Here is a 17,788-nt window from a genome sequence, read left to right as displayed (position 1 = left end):
TATTTTGACAATTTCCTGGATTTGTTTTGCTAGCTTAAGCGATCATCATGACCATTTCTTGTCCCCTAGTTTTGCGTCCGCTCTTGGTCATTTTCAGTCATTCTCTGAGTTGTTGTGTCTGTTTTGACCATTTCCCAGACCTGTATCTCTAGCTTAAGTGAACATCATACCCATTTCTCGACATATGGTTTTGCATCCAGTTTTGATCATTTTGACCATTTTCAGAGTTTTTGTATCTATTTTTACTATTCCCTAAATCCATGTAGTTGGTTAGACAATTATCATAACCTTGCATTACATTGCACTTTTCTGATAAATAGTCGTATGGAAGGCAATTTACATGTTTTCATCCGGAGGAGGGGCAACGTACATATCTTTCAGTCCTTTATTGGACCTTGGTTTAACCGATCGATTTTACTTGGTTTAGTTTTGTCGTTCATAATTTTGCATTGCATCTCCTTCACCCCTAAGTAGGATGCCGACATTACATGCACTGGGCAAAAAAATCAAATACTCTTTTGTTTTTGCCCTTTGGCCGATGGATAGGCCTTGGCCAAAGAGAGGCATTTTGTAGAGACTGGATTTTGTCAACCCCCTGATAATGATGATAATCGAACATGGATTGGCACAATATCTCTCTCAAGAAGAACTCAACCAACTAACCTACCACATCATGACCCCAATGAGGTTAGGATAATTTTTTTAAGTAAAAAATACTTAATGCTAGCCAAGGGTGCAGAAGTAGTATTAAAAAAGACTGCCAGAAATTCCCCTAGCACCAAATTAGGGTTAATCTTTGTTTTAACTTGCACCAATGGATAGTTCTCTGAAAGACTAATCCAATGGTATATTTTACGCAAACTCTGATGTCTGTGCACGAAACGGCACCCAAAATAGTGAAACAGTGTATTTCTGAGCCAATTGGAGGTGATCCGGGTCCATTTAGGAATCCACGGATCTATGGAGCCCAAAAGGGGATGTAGAACAAATATCTAAAAGAATATATTTTTTCCTAACCTATAAATACCCCTCCTCTTGTTTTAAAAGAGAATTTCAAGCTTCAGCCCGAAATTCTCTGCCCTGGAGCTCTACTTTTGAGTTTGTTTTTTTAAGTCTTTTTTAGGTTGTCTCGATGCCTTAATGTCCCATTACTCTGCGGATAGTCCCTCAATAAACCCCTCGATGTTTCGAAATCTGTAAAAATGGGAATTTTTTTAGATTTGGTTTAGAAGTGCGTGTGTGATCCACTTCTAAACCCAATCCTTTTTAGGAGGTATAGTCCTTCAAGAGAGAGAGAGAGAGAGTCCTTCCCTCTCCACTTGAGCCGGGGTTTTGCCCGAATTTCGTTGAAAAAGTGCATCCGATAAGCCAAAGTTCTCTCAATAAGTCGGGGTTCTATCAAAATTTCGTCAACAAAAGTTCATTTGATAAGTCGAGGTTCTACCCAAATTTCATTGACAAAGCTCGTCTAATAGAGCCGAATCTTTGCTGAAATTTTTACGCAAAATTTCTTCCATTTCCAATCCTTGTTGGAGATCATATTCATGTATTTCCATCCCCTTATCATTTTGAATTTGGCATGATGTAGGCAATCAAAGTATCCTGCTTTAGTGTACATATTAATATTTTTAAAGGTGTTTTATGAATTTTCCATGCATCATACCTCATAACTACGTATAAAAGTCATTTTTTCCCTTCGGGGGCATTTTGGTAATTTACCAAGTGCGGCCTTGAAGCATCATTCCAATAATACCATTTTGGTATGCCTTGTCATCTTAAGTTTATTAACATCATTTTTTATGCCTAAAATACCCATAAATGTCTATTGGACAATTGTTAACCATTTTGCCCTTAGGGGCATTTTGGTTATTTTATGGCCAAACTTTGTTTAGGACCCCAGAGAGGCTCCTACCACTTGTACTACATGTTTTAACATTGATAAACATGATTTAAGCATAAGATATCATTTTCATACATTTTTTGCATTTTTGCCCTCTAGGGGCAATTTGGTCATTTTACCATTTTGTGTCTGTTCGTATTTTAGATATTTTTAGTATGTCCTAGCCCATTTTTTTGGCCCTTTTGCCTCCATTCAAGCCCCCTTTGAGTGATTTTTGTGAGGTTTCTCTCAAGTCGCGGGAAGATCCTTCGATTACCTTATTTGAAGAGGGAGTGCTCCCATCTCAGGTTAAGCCATTATTCTGTTTGGATACGGATAACGGAAACCTCTTATACAACCGTTGCTCTACCCGAAGTCTGTGTAACAAAACTCATCTCATATAGCCCTTACTCTGTCCGATAAGAGAGAGGCAAGTCGATCATCCGTCTCCACCTGAGCCGTGGGACATCGTATATTTCTCATTTGGTATATTTCTCTTTATTCGTTTTATTTCTTGATAGGTATTTGTCTCTTTCCTTTTTATTTTGGCAGAATATAGACCATTATAATAACTCACTTTAATGTACATAGTAGATGATTTTTCCTTTTCTTTGTCATGTTTTGTGCATCATAATCTAGTCTTGCATGTTGATATAGGACATATTATTAAGGGAGAATTTTCGAAACTTTGTATCTAGTAGAAAGATCGGTTTAACCAGGCGAGATGGGATGCTAATACCTTCCCACGATCGTAACCTGACCACTTACCTATAATCTCTAACCGGACCATATGGAATCACGTAGCCCTTTCCGCTAACCCTCGGATAGGGCTACACCCATTGGGTCCTAGGCCCTAATCCTAGGTGGCGACTCCATTTCTATGAAGCATGATCCCAATCCCCCATAATAATGTATCGAAATGATACGTGATAATCCATGAAAGGCAAATCCTGTCGCCATGAGACCGAGGAAACCCCCACTTCACGAGGACTGCGGCGGTACTTATACCATGCATGTTGTTAATGTAATTAGTCATGTTTTAATCAGTGGTTTAAATTTGAATTTATGTACTTACCTTGACCCCGTATTCATTTAGGTTGTTAAAATAACTTGTTTTAGCGCAAATATCAGTGTTTGCATATAGCATGTTTGATTCCTTGTGATGCATGATATCTAATCATATGTTACTCTCGCATGTTAATATAGGGAATTTTGTATTTTGTTTGAGATAATATTTGAATCTTAGCATCTGAATGGGGTACGTAAAACCTTCCCACTTTCGTAACCTGACCTCTTATCCATACTCTGGTCAGACCATATGGAATCAATCGTAGCCCTATCCTTTTAATCGGGATTTGGGATACCCCTATACAAAAAACATTGCATGAACTCCTCTTTAAGAAGGTACCCAATTATGCCCATCTGCGTGTTTTCTGTTTCCTTTGTTATGTGCATAATCATGCTCCAGGTCGCCTCAAATTCGACCCTCTCTCCATTCGTCACATCTTTGTTGGCTATCCTTATGATCAGAAGGGCTACCGTCTACTGGGTCGCCTCAAATTCGACCCTCTCTCCATTTGTTACATCTTCGTTGGTTATCCTTATGGTCAGAAGGGCTACCGTCTATATGACCTCACCTCCCACAACATCTTTATGTCTAGGGATGTCACCTTCTATGAGGGTGTTTTCCCGTTCTCTCCACCTCCCCCCCCCCCCTCAACCCCACCCTCCTTGGTGCCATCCCCTCCCTTCACCACTGTCCTTCCCCTACCTCTACCCGACTTGCCCCCCCCCCCCCCCCAACTATCCCTTCGGCTCCACTCACATCCCCTCCCTCGGTGATCACCACTTCCCCCTCCCTCAAGTCACCACCTTCCCCACCATCTCCACCCCTACCCCTCCCTACCTACATTACCCTCTCTACCCACATCTCCTCCTCATCCTACCCGTCATTCTTCAAGCCCCCACACTCTCCCCTCTCTGTAAGATTATGTTTGCTCTGCTGCAAGTTCCCCCTGTCATGCCACAGTTGACATGTACACCCCTCTATCCCATTCAAAATTTCATGTTATTTGACAATTTATCTGACTCCCATTTTTCTTTTATTTTTTCTCTCTTCTGAGCTCAATCTACTAATTTTAGTAAGGTTGTGAAACACATCCACTGGCGTGCTACCATGGAGGCAGAGATTAATGCATTGGGATAGAATAACACTTGGTTTTTGCAGTCTTTCCCTAACGGTAAAAGACCCATTGATTGCAAGTGGATGTATAAAATCAAGCACAAGGCCGATGGCACCATTGAGCAGTATAAGGACTGCCTTGTCGCCAAAGGCTACACCCAACAAGAAGGCCTTGATTACATTAACACTTTTACTCCAGTCTCCAAGCTTGTCACTATTCACAACCTCCTTGCCGTCGCAACTATCTGCGAATGGCACCTATATCAACTTGACATCAACAATGCATTCCTCTATGGAGATCTCCATGAAGAGGTCTACACCTGTCTTCCACCCAACTATTATAACAAGGGAGACTCGATTATGCCGACTCGATAAACCCATTTACGGGCTTAAACAAGCGTCTAGGAATTGGTTTGCCACTCACACATAGGCCCTTACTAACGCAGGCTACCATCAGTCACTGGACGATTATTCTCTTTTCACCTAGTCCAATAGCTCCAGTTATACAGCCGTCCTTGTTTATGTGGATGATATCATCGTCGCCGGTGATGATCAACTTACAATTTAGGGCCTCATTCTCTTTCTTCAACAGTGTTCCACATCAAGGACTTAGGGCAGCTTAAATATTTCCTCGGAATCGAGGTTGCACGACACTCCACTGGCATCTTCATCAACAAACAGAAGTATACATTGGACATTCTCTTTGAATCTAGTTTGTTTGCTGCCAAACCGGTCACTTTTCCTATTAAATAGCACATTCGCCTTGATCACAACACTGATCCTGTGAGAACCAAGGAACCAATGAAACAACACAAACCATCCTGCACACTGTAAGACTTAAAAAGAGATGTTAGATATACCAATAAGATAAACTTTTTCACCTTGGTACACAAGTAAGGAATCACCAAAAGCATTCATAGAAGTACAAGGTCTTAACACAATTATAGTTGAATAACCCTCTCAAGATATTCACCCTAGTCGAGAATGGATTCCATGTCGAACATCTCTTCCATTCACAAATGAACACTGCATATCCAACGCATTGATATATATCCAATACATGCATCAGCCTTTAGTACAATAAAACATACAATGCTCTACTGCAAGGGTTAGGACCTCTCAGGTCTAACAACCAGGAGCTATTACAAAGAACCTTATTACATAAAACAACTGATGGTAGTCCATGCAAGATTCTCAGATGATCCAATTTGATACACATGCAATATGAATACTCATGCTTGTATTGTGAAATCACATTTCAAAATATATACAACATGACAACCATATGAACATAATGACCAGTTTTGTCCTAGTTGCGAACACTTTGAGGCATAACTTTGAGACATTAATTGGCATAATAAATGAATGTAAATTAATTAACATTAAAAAAATTTATTTGGGTTTGATGGACACAATATATATCCAATAGATCTCTCTAGCCTACAAAATATCTAGGAAATAGACTTTCAATATCCCGTTGCGAATACAATATAAAAGCATATTCCTTAAAAGAAGGTGACATAAATAATGAAGTCTCACAAAGAATTAAAGTAGGATGGATGAAGTGGGGAGGTGCGACCGGAGTTCTATGTGATCGATACATTCCTTTAAAGCTTCAAGGAAAGTTTTACAAGACTGTTGTCCGAACGGCTATGATGTATGGAACGAAATTTTGGGCAGTTAAGAAGTGTCATATAGTGAAGCTATGTGTTGCAAAGATGAGGATGTTAAGATGGATGTGCGGCAAAACTAGGAAGAATAACGTGAGGAATGAACGTATTAGAGAGGATGTGGGAGTCTCCCCGATCAGCGACCAGCTCCGAGAATGTCGCTTGAGGTGGTTTGGCCATGTACAACGGAGTGCTGGGGATGCCCCAGTAAGGAGAAGTGATCTGATGCCGATTGAAAGAGCTAAAAGAGCTAGGGGCAAGCCTAAAATAACCATAGGTGAGGTTGTAAAGAATGACATGCATAGTTTGGGTCTTGTACCAAGTATGACCTTGGATAGAGCCTATTGGAGGGCAAGGATCCACGTTATCGACACCATGTAGCTGAGATTTTCCTGAATTCTTGTGCTATCCTCTTTCCTCTTACTTTCATCTTTCATTTTCCATTACTTACCTTTCTTATCCAATTTTTTTTAAGTTTCTCTTACTTTCCTTTGTTTTTGAATGGATCCATGTAGCTGACCCCATTTAGTTGGGATAAGGCTGTGTTGTTGTTGAGTACAATATAAAAACATAAATATTTTTTTTGGGAGAGCGAACGCTACTTGGTCATGTGGCCCCTACACCAGTGTGGAGACCAATGGGAGCACACACTCAATCATCCAATATTGAGGTGGGGTGGTCATTTTGCCACCCAAGTAGCTTTCTTTTTCCTTATTTTTTTAACCCATTTTTAACATAAAAGTAGAGGATGGGCCTCAGTGCAACGGTAAGGTTGCTCCATTGCGACCTAATAATTGTGAGTTCGAGCTAGGATACAACCTCTCCTAAAAGCAGGGGGTAAGGCTACGTACATTATGACTCTCCCCAAACCCCATAATTGTAGGAGCCTTGTCCACTAGGGTCACCTTTTTTTTTTTAACATAGGAGTCTTTATATTGCTATAGAATTAAGGATCATACATTCAGGCCATTTAACCTTTAGCAGTTTTAAATCATAACCAATGCAAAAGAATTTTCACAAATTGGCTGAAATTATGGTTCATCTTTTTTGTTTTTTTGTTTTTTGTTTTTTTGAGAAGGGGGGGGGGGGGGGGAAGAGATATCGTAAGTTTTGGCAAACACAATAGAAATTTATTTCACAACCCATCCATTATGTATAGCCTATTCTATCAGAGACCAAGTACAACTTTTCCGCTTTCTTGATGGTGTTTTAACTTGATTATTGGATCTGTTCCATAACCAGATTGAACTGGTTGACTGAGCTTACCTAACTGTGTTTACCTAGCTTCAAAATCCATAAACGTTAAACACATCTCAGTAGACTGGTTGAGGGATTTCACAAGAACCTTGTATGGTAATGATGATCTTAATAACCCTGGTGGTTCATTTTTTTTTTGATGAAAAGATGTGCTCATGGAGCTTTCAAGCAACTTATGAATTCAAACAACCAGGGCATTTCTAGTCCAACAAAATTTAAGAATGATGATAACTTTGCTCCTTTGAGCTAATAAGAGATTAACATCATCTATGCACTTGTGCAAACAATACAACCAACATAAAGCCTTATGAATGACCATTAGTACCTCCAAAAGTTATATTCATTGGCAATCTGTCATAAAATGAATAGCTAAAAAACATCAATTAGTTCAGAATATGATGAAATTGGATGGAAAACTATTATATATCGTCGCCGTGTAGGCAGGAGACCTAAAAATTATACTTAAGCAACTAGGAAGCAAAATTACAATGCCCACCATGGGAAATCGTGCTAAGCCAGTGTCATTTTTCAAGATTAGCTTCACCCGTGACCTGAGGATTTTAGGATCGTAGACCAACCAAGCAACGGAATGAACGCGACCCTTTTAACAATGGGAAAGAACATGCATGGGCTTGCCAGAGAAATGGAAATACCCATCAGTTGAGTGTTTGGTAGCCAAGAGGGCTTTGCAACCCGTCGTCTCTCATGTCATTCCTTCTTATCAGAGATGGCACCCAGGGAAACAATTTACCAAGTTCCTTGCTAAAAGTACTAGGAGTTGGCTGCTTATCATTTATCCCAAACTTTGCCCTTTCTATAGCTTCCATGATATCTTCCCTTGTTACAGTGTCACCACCTGCAATAACAAGAAAATCAATTATTACTTGCTCTGAGCAAAGGGTGTCTCAATAGGAGGTTTCCATATAAAAATAGCGCTAGTCACACGTTTACTCACAAATGATACATGAAATCAAACTAATTACAAGCGTGACAGATGAAGGTTGCCATCAAGTGAAGAATGGAATTTGAGACTCTCAATTCTCAGTATGGTTCCCAGTATCTGATTTTATATTCCTACTTAACAATATCCACAGAATAAACATTTTAAATTTGAGTTTGAAAGAATGTTACTGCACTTGATTAGATAAAAATTCATTAAGACCAGAAGTTATACCAATGCACATTAGGGGTTTAATTGACTACTAGTTACATAGTTGTCATGACTTCTAGGCGACCCAAGGCTTTGGAGGGGGCCTGGATGCAAGGTGACACCAGCAAGGTGAGTACGGTGTCTGGATGCCTAGGCGACACCTTGACAGCTGTGACAAAGACAAAGACAGGAATAAACAGTACCTGCGTACGAGAAAGCAAGAAGAAGGAGAAGAGAAAAAAACCGATTTACAGTGGAGAATAGAATACATCCAAACCGTGAGCCAGCATTATATATATATATATATAAAATAAAATAAAATAATAGTAATAGTAATAGGACTTGTTGAACTTATGTGTTATTACACGTAAGCCCCAATTAAGTAAAGAACTATGATAAACTATAAATGGCAATATAATAGACAACAGCAAAGAATAAAACACAAAAATAATAACTTTAACACTCTCCCTCAAGTTGGAGCATAAATATCACCCATGCCCAGCTTGGAACAGCCATCAAGAAAAGCAGGTTGAAACAAGGCCTTGGTGAACATTTCAGCCAGTTGACTCCCATAAATCCATAATTGAGAAATGGAGGAGCAATCAACTTCTTCATTACAGCATCCCTCATAAAATGATAACCAACTTTAATATGCTTAGTCCTCTCATGGAAGACAGGATTGTCGGCAATATAGATAGCTGCCTGATTCTCACAAAACATATTAATGGGCTTGGTAATAGAGAAACCAAGCTCCTAAAGAAGAGACTTCAGTCGCATCAACTCAGCTGCAGTATGAATCATAGCTCTATTCTCAGCTTCAACAGTAGACCTCACCAGTGTCTGGTTCTTACTCCTACAAGTGACAAGATTTCCACCAAGAAATGTACAATAGCTAGTGGTAGACCTTCTATCACCTTCAACACCAACCCAGTCAACGTCATAATACCCGACAAGGTCAATACTCTATTTTGCTAAAAGGATCATTTGTATTAAAGAAAAAAGAATAGGAAACAAAGAAAAGAAAGAAAATAAACTAGCCGAGGCCAGACACAACTACAAAGAAGCAAAGAGGAAAAACTCCCACCTACATCAAAGCCATCAGCAGGAGAGAACCTCTGCTACAAACAGAAAATACTATAGAAACCGATATCTTGGCCTACATTGGGCATCAATTAATAATTCATCAATGATAGAGGACGGGAAAGTCAGTATCACTGAGGACTCCCTTATCTTTGCCGCTGACTTAGCTAAGAAATCTGCCACCGGATTTCCTTCTTTGTAGCAGTGGGTAATCTTCCTCTCTGTTGAAAAGAGATAAGATTGCAAAGTGAGCTAACATTGACGCACAAACCAAGGGATGATTCCTTGAGATACTGAGACAATCACAGCATTTGAGTCACACTCGATCCACAATTTAGAAACATCCATCCTACGAGCATGATCTAGTCCCAAGATAAGGGAATAAAACTCAGCTTCGAAATTGGTTTTGACACCTAGGTATTGTCTGAAGGAAAAAACCATAGTGGCATGATCATCTCGAAAAACACCACCAGCACCAGCCCTTCCTGGATTTCCAAGCGAACAGCCATCAATATTAAGCTTTATCTAGCATATTGAAGGAGGAACCCAAAAAATCTCCAGCAATCTTTGGGGCTTACGGGGAAAACATTGGAGACTCATCCTTCTTGCCCGAGTAAAGTCGGCAACTGATGAAATACGGCGAGCAAAAACTGAGGCTAATGCACTAAATTCTCTTTTCACCATATTCGAAACCTGAGCATGGCTTATCAACTTTTCCTTAAAGCGCTTACAATTCCGCCCCAACCAAATGAAGTAGGGGATCAGAATCAAAATAGACATCCATGCCTCCTTTAAGGAAACAATAGCAGCTTTTCTTTTCCACCATTTAAACACATCATAGAACGAGAGATGCTGCGGCAGCCCAAACCAAAAACAGAAGAAAAGTGGGACCAGATGGAACAGGCAAAGTTGCATTCTACAAATACGTGGTTCAGGTATTCCTCAGATTTAAGATAAAGGTCACACCTGGATGGGAAATAAACACCCGTGGAAGAGTTTCCAACCAAAAATGGACTGTCTTGGCTGAAGGCCATTTTGCCAAATCACCGAGGACCAAGCAACTTTTGGATGACTTTTCCTGATGACCTCCCATGCTGACTCAACTGAAAATAAACCAGATGGAGAGAGAGACCAGACACAAGAGTCGTCCCCTAGGGCATTGGGGAGCAAAACACCTTGTGCTGAAGCAAAAATATCCTTCAAAAATTGAGAATCCACATCAGGAAAGCACCACTCAGCTTGTTGAAGAAAGTCTGAAACACGACAATAAAAACCTTGAAAGAAAGCTCGATTCAAATTTGAGAGCTCCACAATTGAGGAAGATCCAAGCCAGCTATCAGATCAAAACTGAATTTTCTGGCCATTCCCTACCAACCATCTTTCTTGGGTAACAAATTCCCACATCTTTTTAACCCTGGCCAAATAGATGAGGGTTTGTAATGGGATTTTAATGACCCATCAGAGTTAACAAATCTTGAACCGAAAAAAGCCCCATTGCTGATTCCCCATGCTTAATCTGCCAGGTAAGTTTACAAAGCAACGCCTTGTTCACATCCCTCAATCTTCAAATCCCCAACCCCCCTTCTCACTTAGGACAGCAAACTGAGTCCCATTTCACCGTAACCTTCTTTGAGGAGTCAAGATCTCCAGACCAAATAAAAAATTTCGAATCCAACGCTCCATGGTCTTCACTATCGATTCCGACCGCTAGTAAATTGAGCAATTATGAATCGGAATGCCAGAGATGACAGACTTAACCTGCTCCACACAACCCGCCATTGACAGTAGTTTACCTTTCCAGCCCAAGAGCCTCCCCTTAACTTTGTCCATCAAAGGAAGAAGGTGATCACGCTTGACCAGGCTTTGAAAATTTCCAGACCCAAATAACGGGTGGGAAGGGAACACTGAAATTCCCAAAAGATCTGATATGCGTTGCCTTCTTCTTAGAGAAACACTGCCGAAGAATAATTTGCATTTCTCCAGGTTTACCCGCTGACCTGAAAACTCTTGGTACATTGCTAGAAATGATTTATGATTTGCAATATACCTGGATGATGCATTCATAAAAATAAAAACGTCATTAGAAAAAGAAGATGACTAGGGACTTTCACACCTCTTAGACCTGGGAGAGATTTGATCATTTTCCTAGCCAAAAGGAAATTTAGGCCTCTGCAAAGCACTTCTTCTGCTAGAATGAACAACATGGAGGAGATGGGATCCCCTTGACGAAGCCCCCTTTCCAAACCAAAAAAAAACAACAGGGTCGCCATTAAGAAAGATCGAGATTCTAGAGGAACATAGAATCTGATGAATCCATCCAACCTATCGATCAGAGAAACCAAAGCTATAGAGGAGCGCAAACAAAAAGTCCCAAGACAGGGTATCATAGGCCTTCTAAATATCTAGCTTGATGCCCATACCGCTACCCCTAGTCGCAGAGTACATGAGATTTGCTAGTTCCGAAGCAAGACCAATATTTTCTGATATTATCTTGTCCTTCTGAAAAGTACATGTTCCTCTGTGTTGAATTCCTTGAATACTGGCTTGAGTCAGAGTGACTATAGCCATGCTTTATTTATAATAGAATAGGGAACATTCTAGAATAGGTACAAGGACATTATTACCCCTAGGACAATATTACCCCTGAACCCATATAACAACACTCCCCCTCAAGTTGGTGCATACATATCAAACATGCCCAACTTGCTGACAACAAAATAAAACAACTTACTACTAATTCCCTTAGTGAGAACATCAGCCAGTTGGTCACTAGACTGAACAAATGGAATATAAAGGAGTCCTTGCTCCAACTTCTCCTTGATAAAGTGTCGGTCAATCTCAACATGTTTGGCACAATCATGTTGGACTGGGTTATGGGCAATATTGATTGCCGACTTGCTGTCACAGTAGAGCCGTATAGGAAGATCAACAACCATACCTAGATCCTAAAGAAGCCCCTTAAGCCAGAGAAGTTAGCAGATACCTTGTGCCATAGCCCTAAATTCAGCTTCAACACTGGACCGAGCCACCACTGCCTATTTCTTACTCCTCCAAGTAGTTAAATTTTCTCCAACAAAGGTACAATATCTAGACATTGATCTTTTATCATCAAGGCTGCCTGCCCAATCTGCATCAGTGAAGGCTTCTACCTGAAGATGATTGTGTGGAGAATATAGGATTCCTTTTCCAGTGGAAGACTTAAGGTACCTTAAAATTCTGTATGCGGCCTCTAGGTGAGAAGAGTGAGGGTCGTGCATAAATTGACTAAGAACACTTACTGCAAAGGCAATATCAGGTCGGGTATGGGATAAATATATCAACCAACCAACTAATTTGTGATAACTACCCTTATCAACAGGGTCACCTTCTTTACTCTTCAAGTGTGTGTTAGGCTCCAGAGGGGTATTGGCAGATTTACACCCAAGCATCCCTGTATCACTTAACAAGTCAAGAGTATACTTTCTCTGGGAAAGAGATATACCCTTGGCTAAATAGGCGACCTCTATTCCCAAGAAATACCGCAATTGACCCAAATCCTTGACTTCAAATTCTATGCCCAGATAAGTCTTCAACTTCTGAATTTCTTGTGTATCGCTTCTAGTGATCACTATGTCATCCACATAGACGATCAAGATTGTAATATGCTGTCCCACCCTTTTTACAAACAACGTGTGGTCAGCATTACTTTGCTTATAGCCATTAGCAACCATGGCTTTATGGAAGCGACCAAACCAGGCCCTGTGGTGATTGTTTTAGCCCATATAAGGCCTTCTTCAACTTGCACACTTTTCCCTGGGTATCTGAGAAAGAAAAGCCCGAAGGTATCTCCATGTAAACATCTTCTCCAAATCTCCATGCAAAAAGGCATTCTTGACATCGAGTTGTTGGAGATTCCAGCCTTGATTTACAGCACAAGAAAAAATCACTCTTACTGTGTTCATCTTAGCTACAGGGGCAAAGGTCTCTTGGTAGTCAATTCCATGGGTTTGGGTCAACCCTTTCGCAACCAGCCTTGCCTTGTATCTGTCTACTGACCCATCTGATTTGTGCTTCACCACAAAGACCCATTTGCAATCAACGGGTTTCTTTCCTGGTGGAAGGACCTTCAAATCCCATGTTTTATTTTTCTCCAGGGCATGCATTTCTTCATCCATTGCCTCCTTCCATTTCTGTTCGGCTATTGCTTCCTACCAATTGTTAGGAATAGAAACGGAAGATAACGAAGAAACAACGGCACAGAATGAAGGAGTCAGAAAGTTATAAGAAACGAAATTGGAAATTGGGTGTTGAGTACAACTCCGCTCAGGTTTTCGAATAGCAATAGGTAAATCAAGACTAGGATCAGAAATAGGCTTACTAGAGTGATGACTAGGAGCAGGCTTGGAGCAGGTATTGATTGTGTGGGAGTAGTGGTGTTGGTCTCTTTGTGCCAAGTTCCACGAGGAGGAAAGTATGTTCCACGAGAGAATTTCTTCAACTCTTTTGATTCTCCAAACTCCCCCTGAATTATAGGCTGCCCATTCTGCCCTTACTCTTGTTCCTCACTGGTAATCCCATCCTCCAATTCAATAGATACATCCTCTATGGTAGGAACATGTACATCCAAGGGAGCTACATAGGAACATCTTCATCACCTGAAATCTCCCCCTAAAGAGGTACCAGCGGAGCAAAATAGGCTTCAGGCACCCGAAAAACCACATCCATGGTCACAAATAGTTTCCTAGTAGGAGGATGGTAACACTTCTACCCTTTCTGGGTGGTTGAATATCCAAGAAAGATACAGCGAAGACCTTTGGGGTCAAATTTCCCATGAGGATGGTGATTGCGAGAGAAGACCACAGCCAAAAACTTTTGGTCGAACAACAAAAGTTGACGATCCCAATAAGTCATCAAAGGGGCAGCTACCAGATAAGACACATGAAGGAAGCCGATTAATCAGATATGTGGCGGCAAGAATGTCATCTCCCAAAAAATGGGGTGGAACAGTCATGGCAAACATGACAGAGCGAGCAACCTCCAACAAGTATCGGTTCTTGCGTTCAACCACGCCATTCTGAGCTGGAGTGTTGACGCAAGAAGTCTGATGAATAATACCATGAGAGTCCAAATATTGGCGAAAAGCTCCATCCATGTACTCCTTGCTGTTGTCAGACCGTAAAATTTTCACCTTTGCATCAAACTGTGTTTGAACCATTTTGTGAAATAGATGAAAACAGGGAAATACATCACTCTTGCTATGCATCATATACTCAAGTAGTTCGACTATAACAATCAATAAAAGTGACAAACCATCGAAAACCAGATGTAGAAACACAACGGGCTGGTCTCCACACATCAGAATGTATAAATCAAAAGGAGTCACATTGCGATTATTAGAAACAGGGTAAACATTCCTAGTTTGCTTAGCCAAAGTGCAAGCATCACAAGAAAAATCGTTTAGATTACATTACTTGCATAAACTAGGAAATAAAGTAGCTAAGACACTCAAAGGTGGATGCGCCAACCGGCAATGCCACTTATTTTATTCAAGTAATGCAGGGGTAGAATCAGAAGAGAAGGCCTGAGATGTCAATGCTGCTGGCGAACTGTCAAGCATGTACAAACCACCAACCACCTTACCACATGCAATCGTACGGCCCGTTTCCAATTTTTGGAACAAACAATGAGTGGGAAAAAAAATTACCTTGCAGTTTAAGTCCCTAGTTAAACTACTAATGGACAACAAATTAATAGAGAACTTAGGAACATGTAGGACAGAAGAAAGACAAAGAGAAGAGGTGCACTGAACAGATCCCTTGCCCGAGATGGGAGAAAGAGACCCATCAGCAACACGAACTTTATTATGACTAGATAAAGGAGAATATTTGAAAAAAGGGAAGAAGAACCTGTCATATGGTCGGTTGCACCAGAGTCGATGACCCAAGAGTCGGGTATGACCAAGGTACAATTCCCACCAAATGAAATACCTGTAGAAGGAGTGGTAGTAGAGTCGGATGGCAGGGAAATAGCCGATGCAGCCAAATAAGAAGACCCAGATGAAGAAGATGTATCCAAATGTGTCATCATATTCTTGAGATTCTGAAGTTCTTCCACAACCTGGGAAAGAGAGTGATCAGGGGGTTACTCGTCAAAAGATGCTTGGTTTGCCCGGACAGTGTTGGAACGATTGGATCCACCCCTCCCACACCCATGTGTATCTGCAGGGTGAATATGAAGCTTTCAACATCAGTCCTTGGTATGCCAGTCCTTCCCATAGTGATCACATTTAATAGGAGGGTGATCACCAGACACACGATCACTACCAGTATTGCGGAAAGAGTTCCCACGGGAAGGATTCAAAGACCCGGAAAGGAGAGCCGAACGCTCTTGAGTAACAGGAGTAACCATGGCAGTCCGACGACTATCCTCCGCCACAAGAATTGCATAAGCCTGCTCAAGAGTAGGTAGAGGATCACGATTCAATATATTCACCCAAATTTGATCAAACAATATATTAAGACCGGCCAGAAATTCAAAAACCCGTAAGCCATCTTCCCACTTCCAGAAGGCGGTGGCGTCAACATCACAAGTTGCAGTGAAGGTCCCCAAAAAATCCAGTTGTTGCCACATAGTGCACATCGTATTATAATATTGAGAGAGAGATAACTCCAACTGCTTTGTCGAGTGGATTTTCTGACGGAGTTCATAGCACTGAGCGGCATTCCCGACCTGAGAATAGGTGTCTTGGGTTGTCTTCCAGATCTTGGCAGCCGAGTCAAGAACAAGGTAGCATCCTGTAATCTCTTGGTCCATGGAATTAACCAGATAAGACATAACCAAGAAGTTAAAATTAATCTACCTATCTTGTGCAGGACCAGCATCAGTCTACCTGATAGAGGTTCCGGTGATGTAGCCAGAGAGACCACGGAAACCAATATCAAACAAACAAGAACGAGACCACAACAAGTAATTGCTTCCATTTAATTTAATAGGGCTAGCTGGAAACGAAACAAAATCACGTTGCGACGTGCCATCGGGGCCAAAGGAAGCAAAAGTGATCTCTAAATGGTCAGGCATGGTGGCTAGAAAAAAAGTTCTAAAAAAAATAGAGAAAAAAACCATCCAAAAAAATTACTACATAGGGAGGCGAAAACGACCCTTGGTGGAAGTCAACTCACCACCAAGGGTGTAAAAAAGGTGGCAAGGTAGGAGAAGGCTTCTGTGAGAAGGAGAGAGAGGTCGAGAGGGGTCACAGGGGGCTGGAAGGGAGGCGGAAGGGCTGTCGGAGGCCTGGTGGAAGCTGGCGAGGCTGGCGGAGGCCTGGTGGAGGCTGGCGGTGGTTAGGCTAGGGCAAAATCACCAAAGAGAGAGAAAAAGAAAAAAAAAAAAAAAAAAGAAAGGAAAAAACAATTATTCCCCATATTCCTGGATGATTTTTGGCTATGATGCTAAGTTGAATTCCGTGAATACTGGCTTGAGTCAGAGTGACTACAGCCATGCTTTATTTATAATAGAATAGGGAACATTCTAGAATAGGTACAAGGACATTATTACCCCTAGGACAATATTACCCCTGAACCCATATTACAACACTCTGACATCAATCTAGGAAGTTTGACCGACAATCTCGTCGCTAACACCTTCGAGACAGTATTGCAGAAGAAATTGCCCATGCAAATTGATCTAAATTTATCCAATGATTGCACACCTTCTACCTTAGGTATCAGCGTGATGAAACAGTTATTAACCCCTCTTAGGAGGAAACCCGATGAGTAGAATTTGATGGCCCTGCAAAAATCATGAGATACATCATCCTAACAATTTTTGAAGAAAGCCCATATGAAACCATCAGGGCCAGGGGAACTATCAGAGTCTAAATCCCACACAGCACCCTCAATCTCATCATTAGAATGAAGAGCCTCCAATCCCAAGGTATCCACCTCATCAATCACTTTAAGAGTATAATCAAGAATCTCATTGTGAGCAACTAAAGGAATAGCTTTGTGGAAATTTTCATAAAAACTCACCACATGAGAGGCTATTTGGGGCTGGTCAGGTGATAAGTGAACCATCCTCCTTCTTTAAAGACCTGATAGTATCCTTTCCCCTCTTGATCTTGGTATATAGATGAAAGAAACTCAAGTTCTTGTCTCCAATCGTCATCCACCTGATGCGTGACTTCTCCATCCAAAGCTTTTCATGGTTTTCTAAAGCCTTCACATAGGCTGTTTTTGCATCAGCTTCTTGCTCGTATAACTGATCATCCATGCCCTCCTTCTCAATTCGGACATGAATGTCCTCCAAGTTCTTAGCATCCGCTAGAGTCTCAAAATTGGGGAACACCGATCTAGCCCAGGAGCGAAGAATCTGTTTAAGACGCTTGAGCTTTTGGTTCAAGCAGAAAATGGGATTCCCCCTTACCTCTCCTTGCCAGGATTGAGATACAACATTTAGAAAATCTGAATGCTCCATCCAAAACTTATGGAAGCAAAACGGACAGTTAGAAGGCTTTGGAATAGCATCAGATTGGATCAACAAAGGAGCATGATCTGATGCTATCCGTTGGAGAACTAGCTAAGAGCAACTGCCAA

At 41.1% G+C, this 17,788-nt stretch overlaps 1 protein-coding gene across 1 annotated transcript in view; it reads right to left on the bottom strand.

Annotated features, from left to right (window-relative positions):
- Nucleotides 1-7,592: 7,592 nt before the first annotated feature.
- Nucleotides 7,593-17,788, bottom strand: part of LOC122654352 (probable inactive ATP-dependent zinc metalloprotease FTSHI 3, chloroplastic) — a 36,702-nt gene continuing 26,506 nt past the window's right edge. The window contains exon 4 of the mRNA XM_043848413.1: nucleotides 7,593-7,844. Within this exon, the coding sequence (XP_043704348.1) occupies nucleotides 7,645-7,844 (200 nt within the window). The 3' untranslated portion in view covers nucleotides 7,593-7,644. The remainder of the gene's footprint in view (nucleotides 7,845-17,788) is intronic.

Source organism: Telopea speciosissima, chromosome 3 (assembly GCF_018873765.1).
Source record: "Telopea speciosissima isolate NSW1024214 ecotype Mountain lineage chromosome 3, Tspe_v1, whole genome shotgun sequence".
In the NCBI taxonomy this organism is placed as follows: Eukaryota; Viridiplantae; Streptophyta; class Magnoliopsida; order Proteales; family Proteaceae; genus Telopea; species Telopea speciosissima.
Note: the sequence above shows the minus strand (reverse complement) of the source record. Positions and strands in the feature narration are given on the sequence as shown.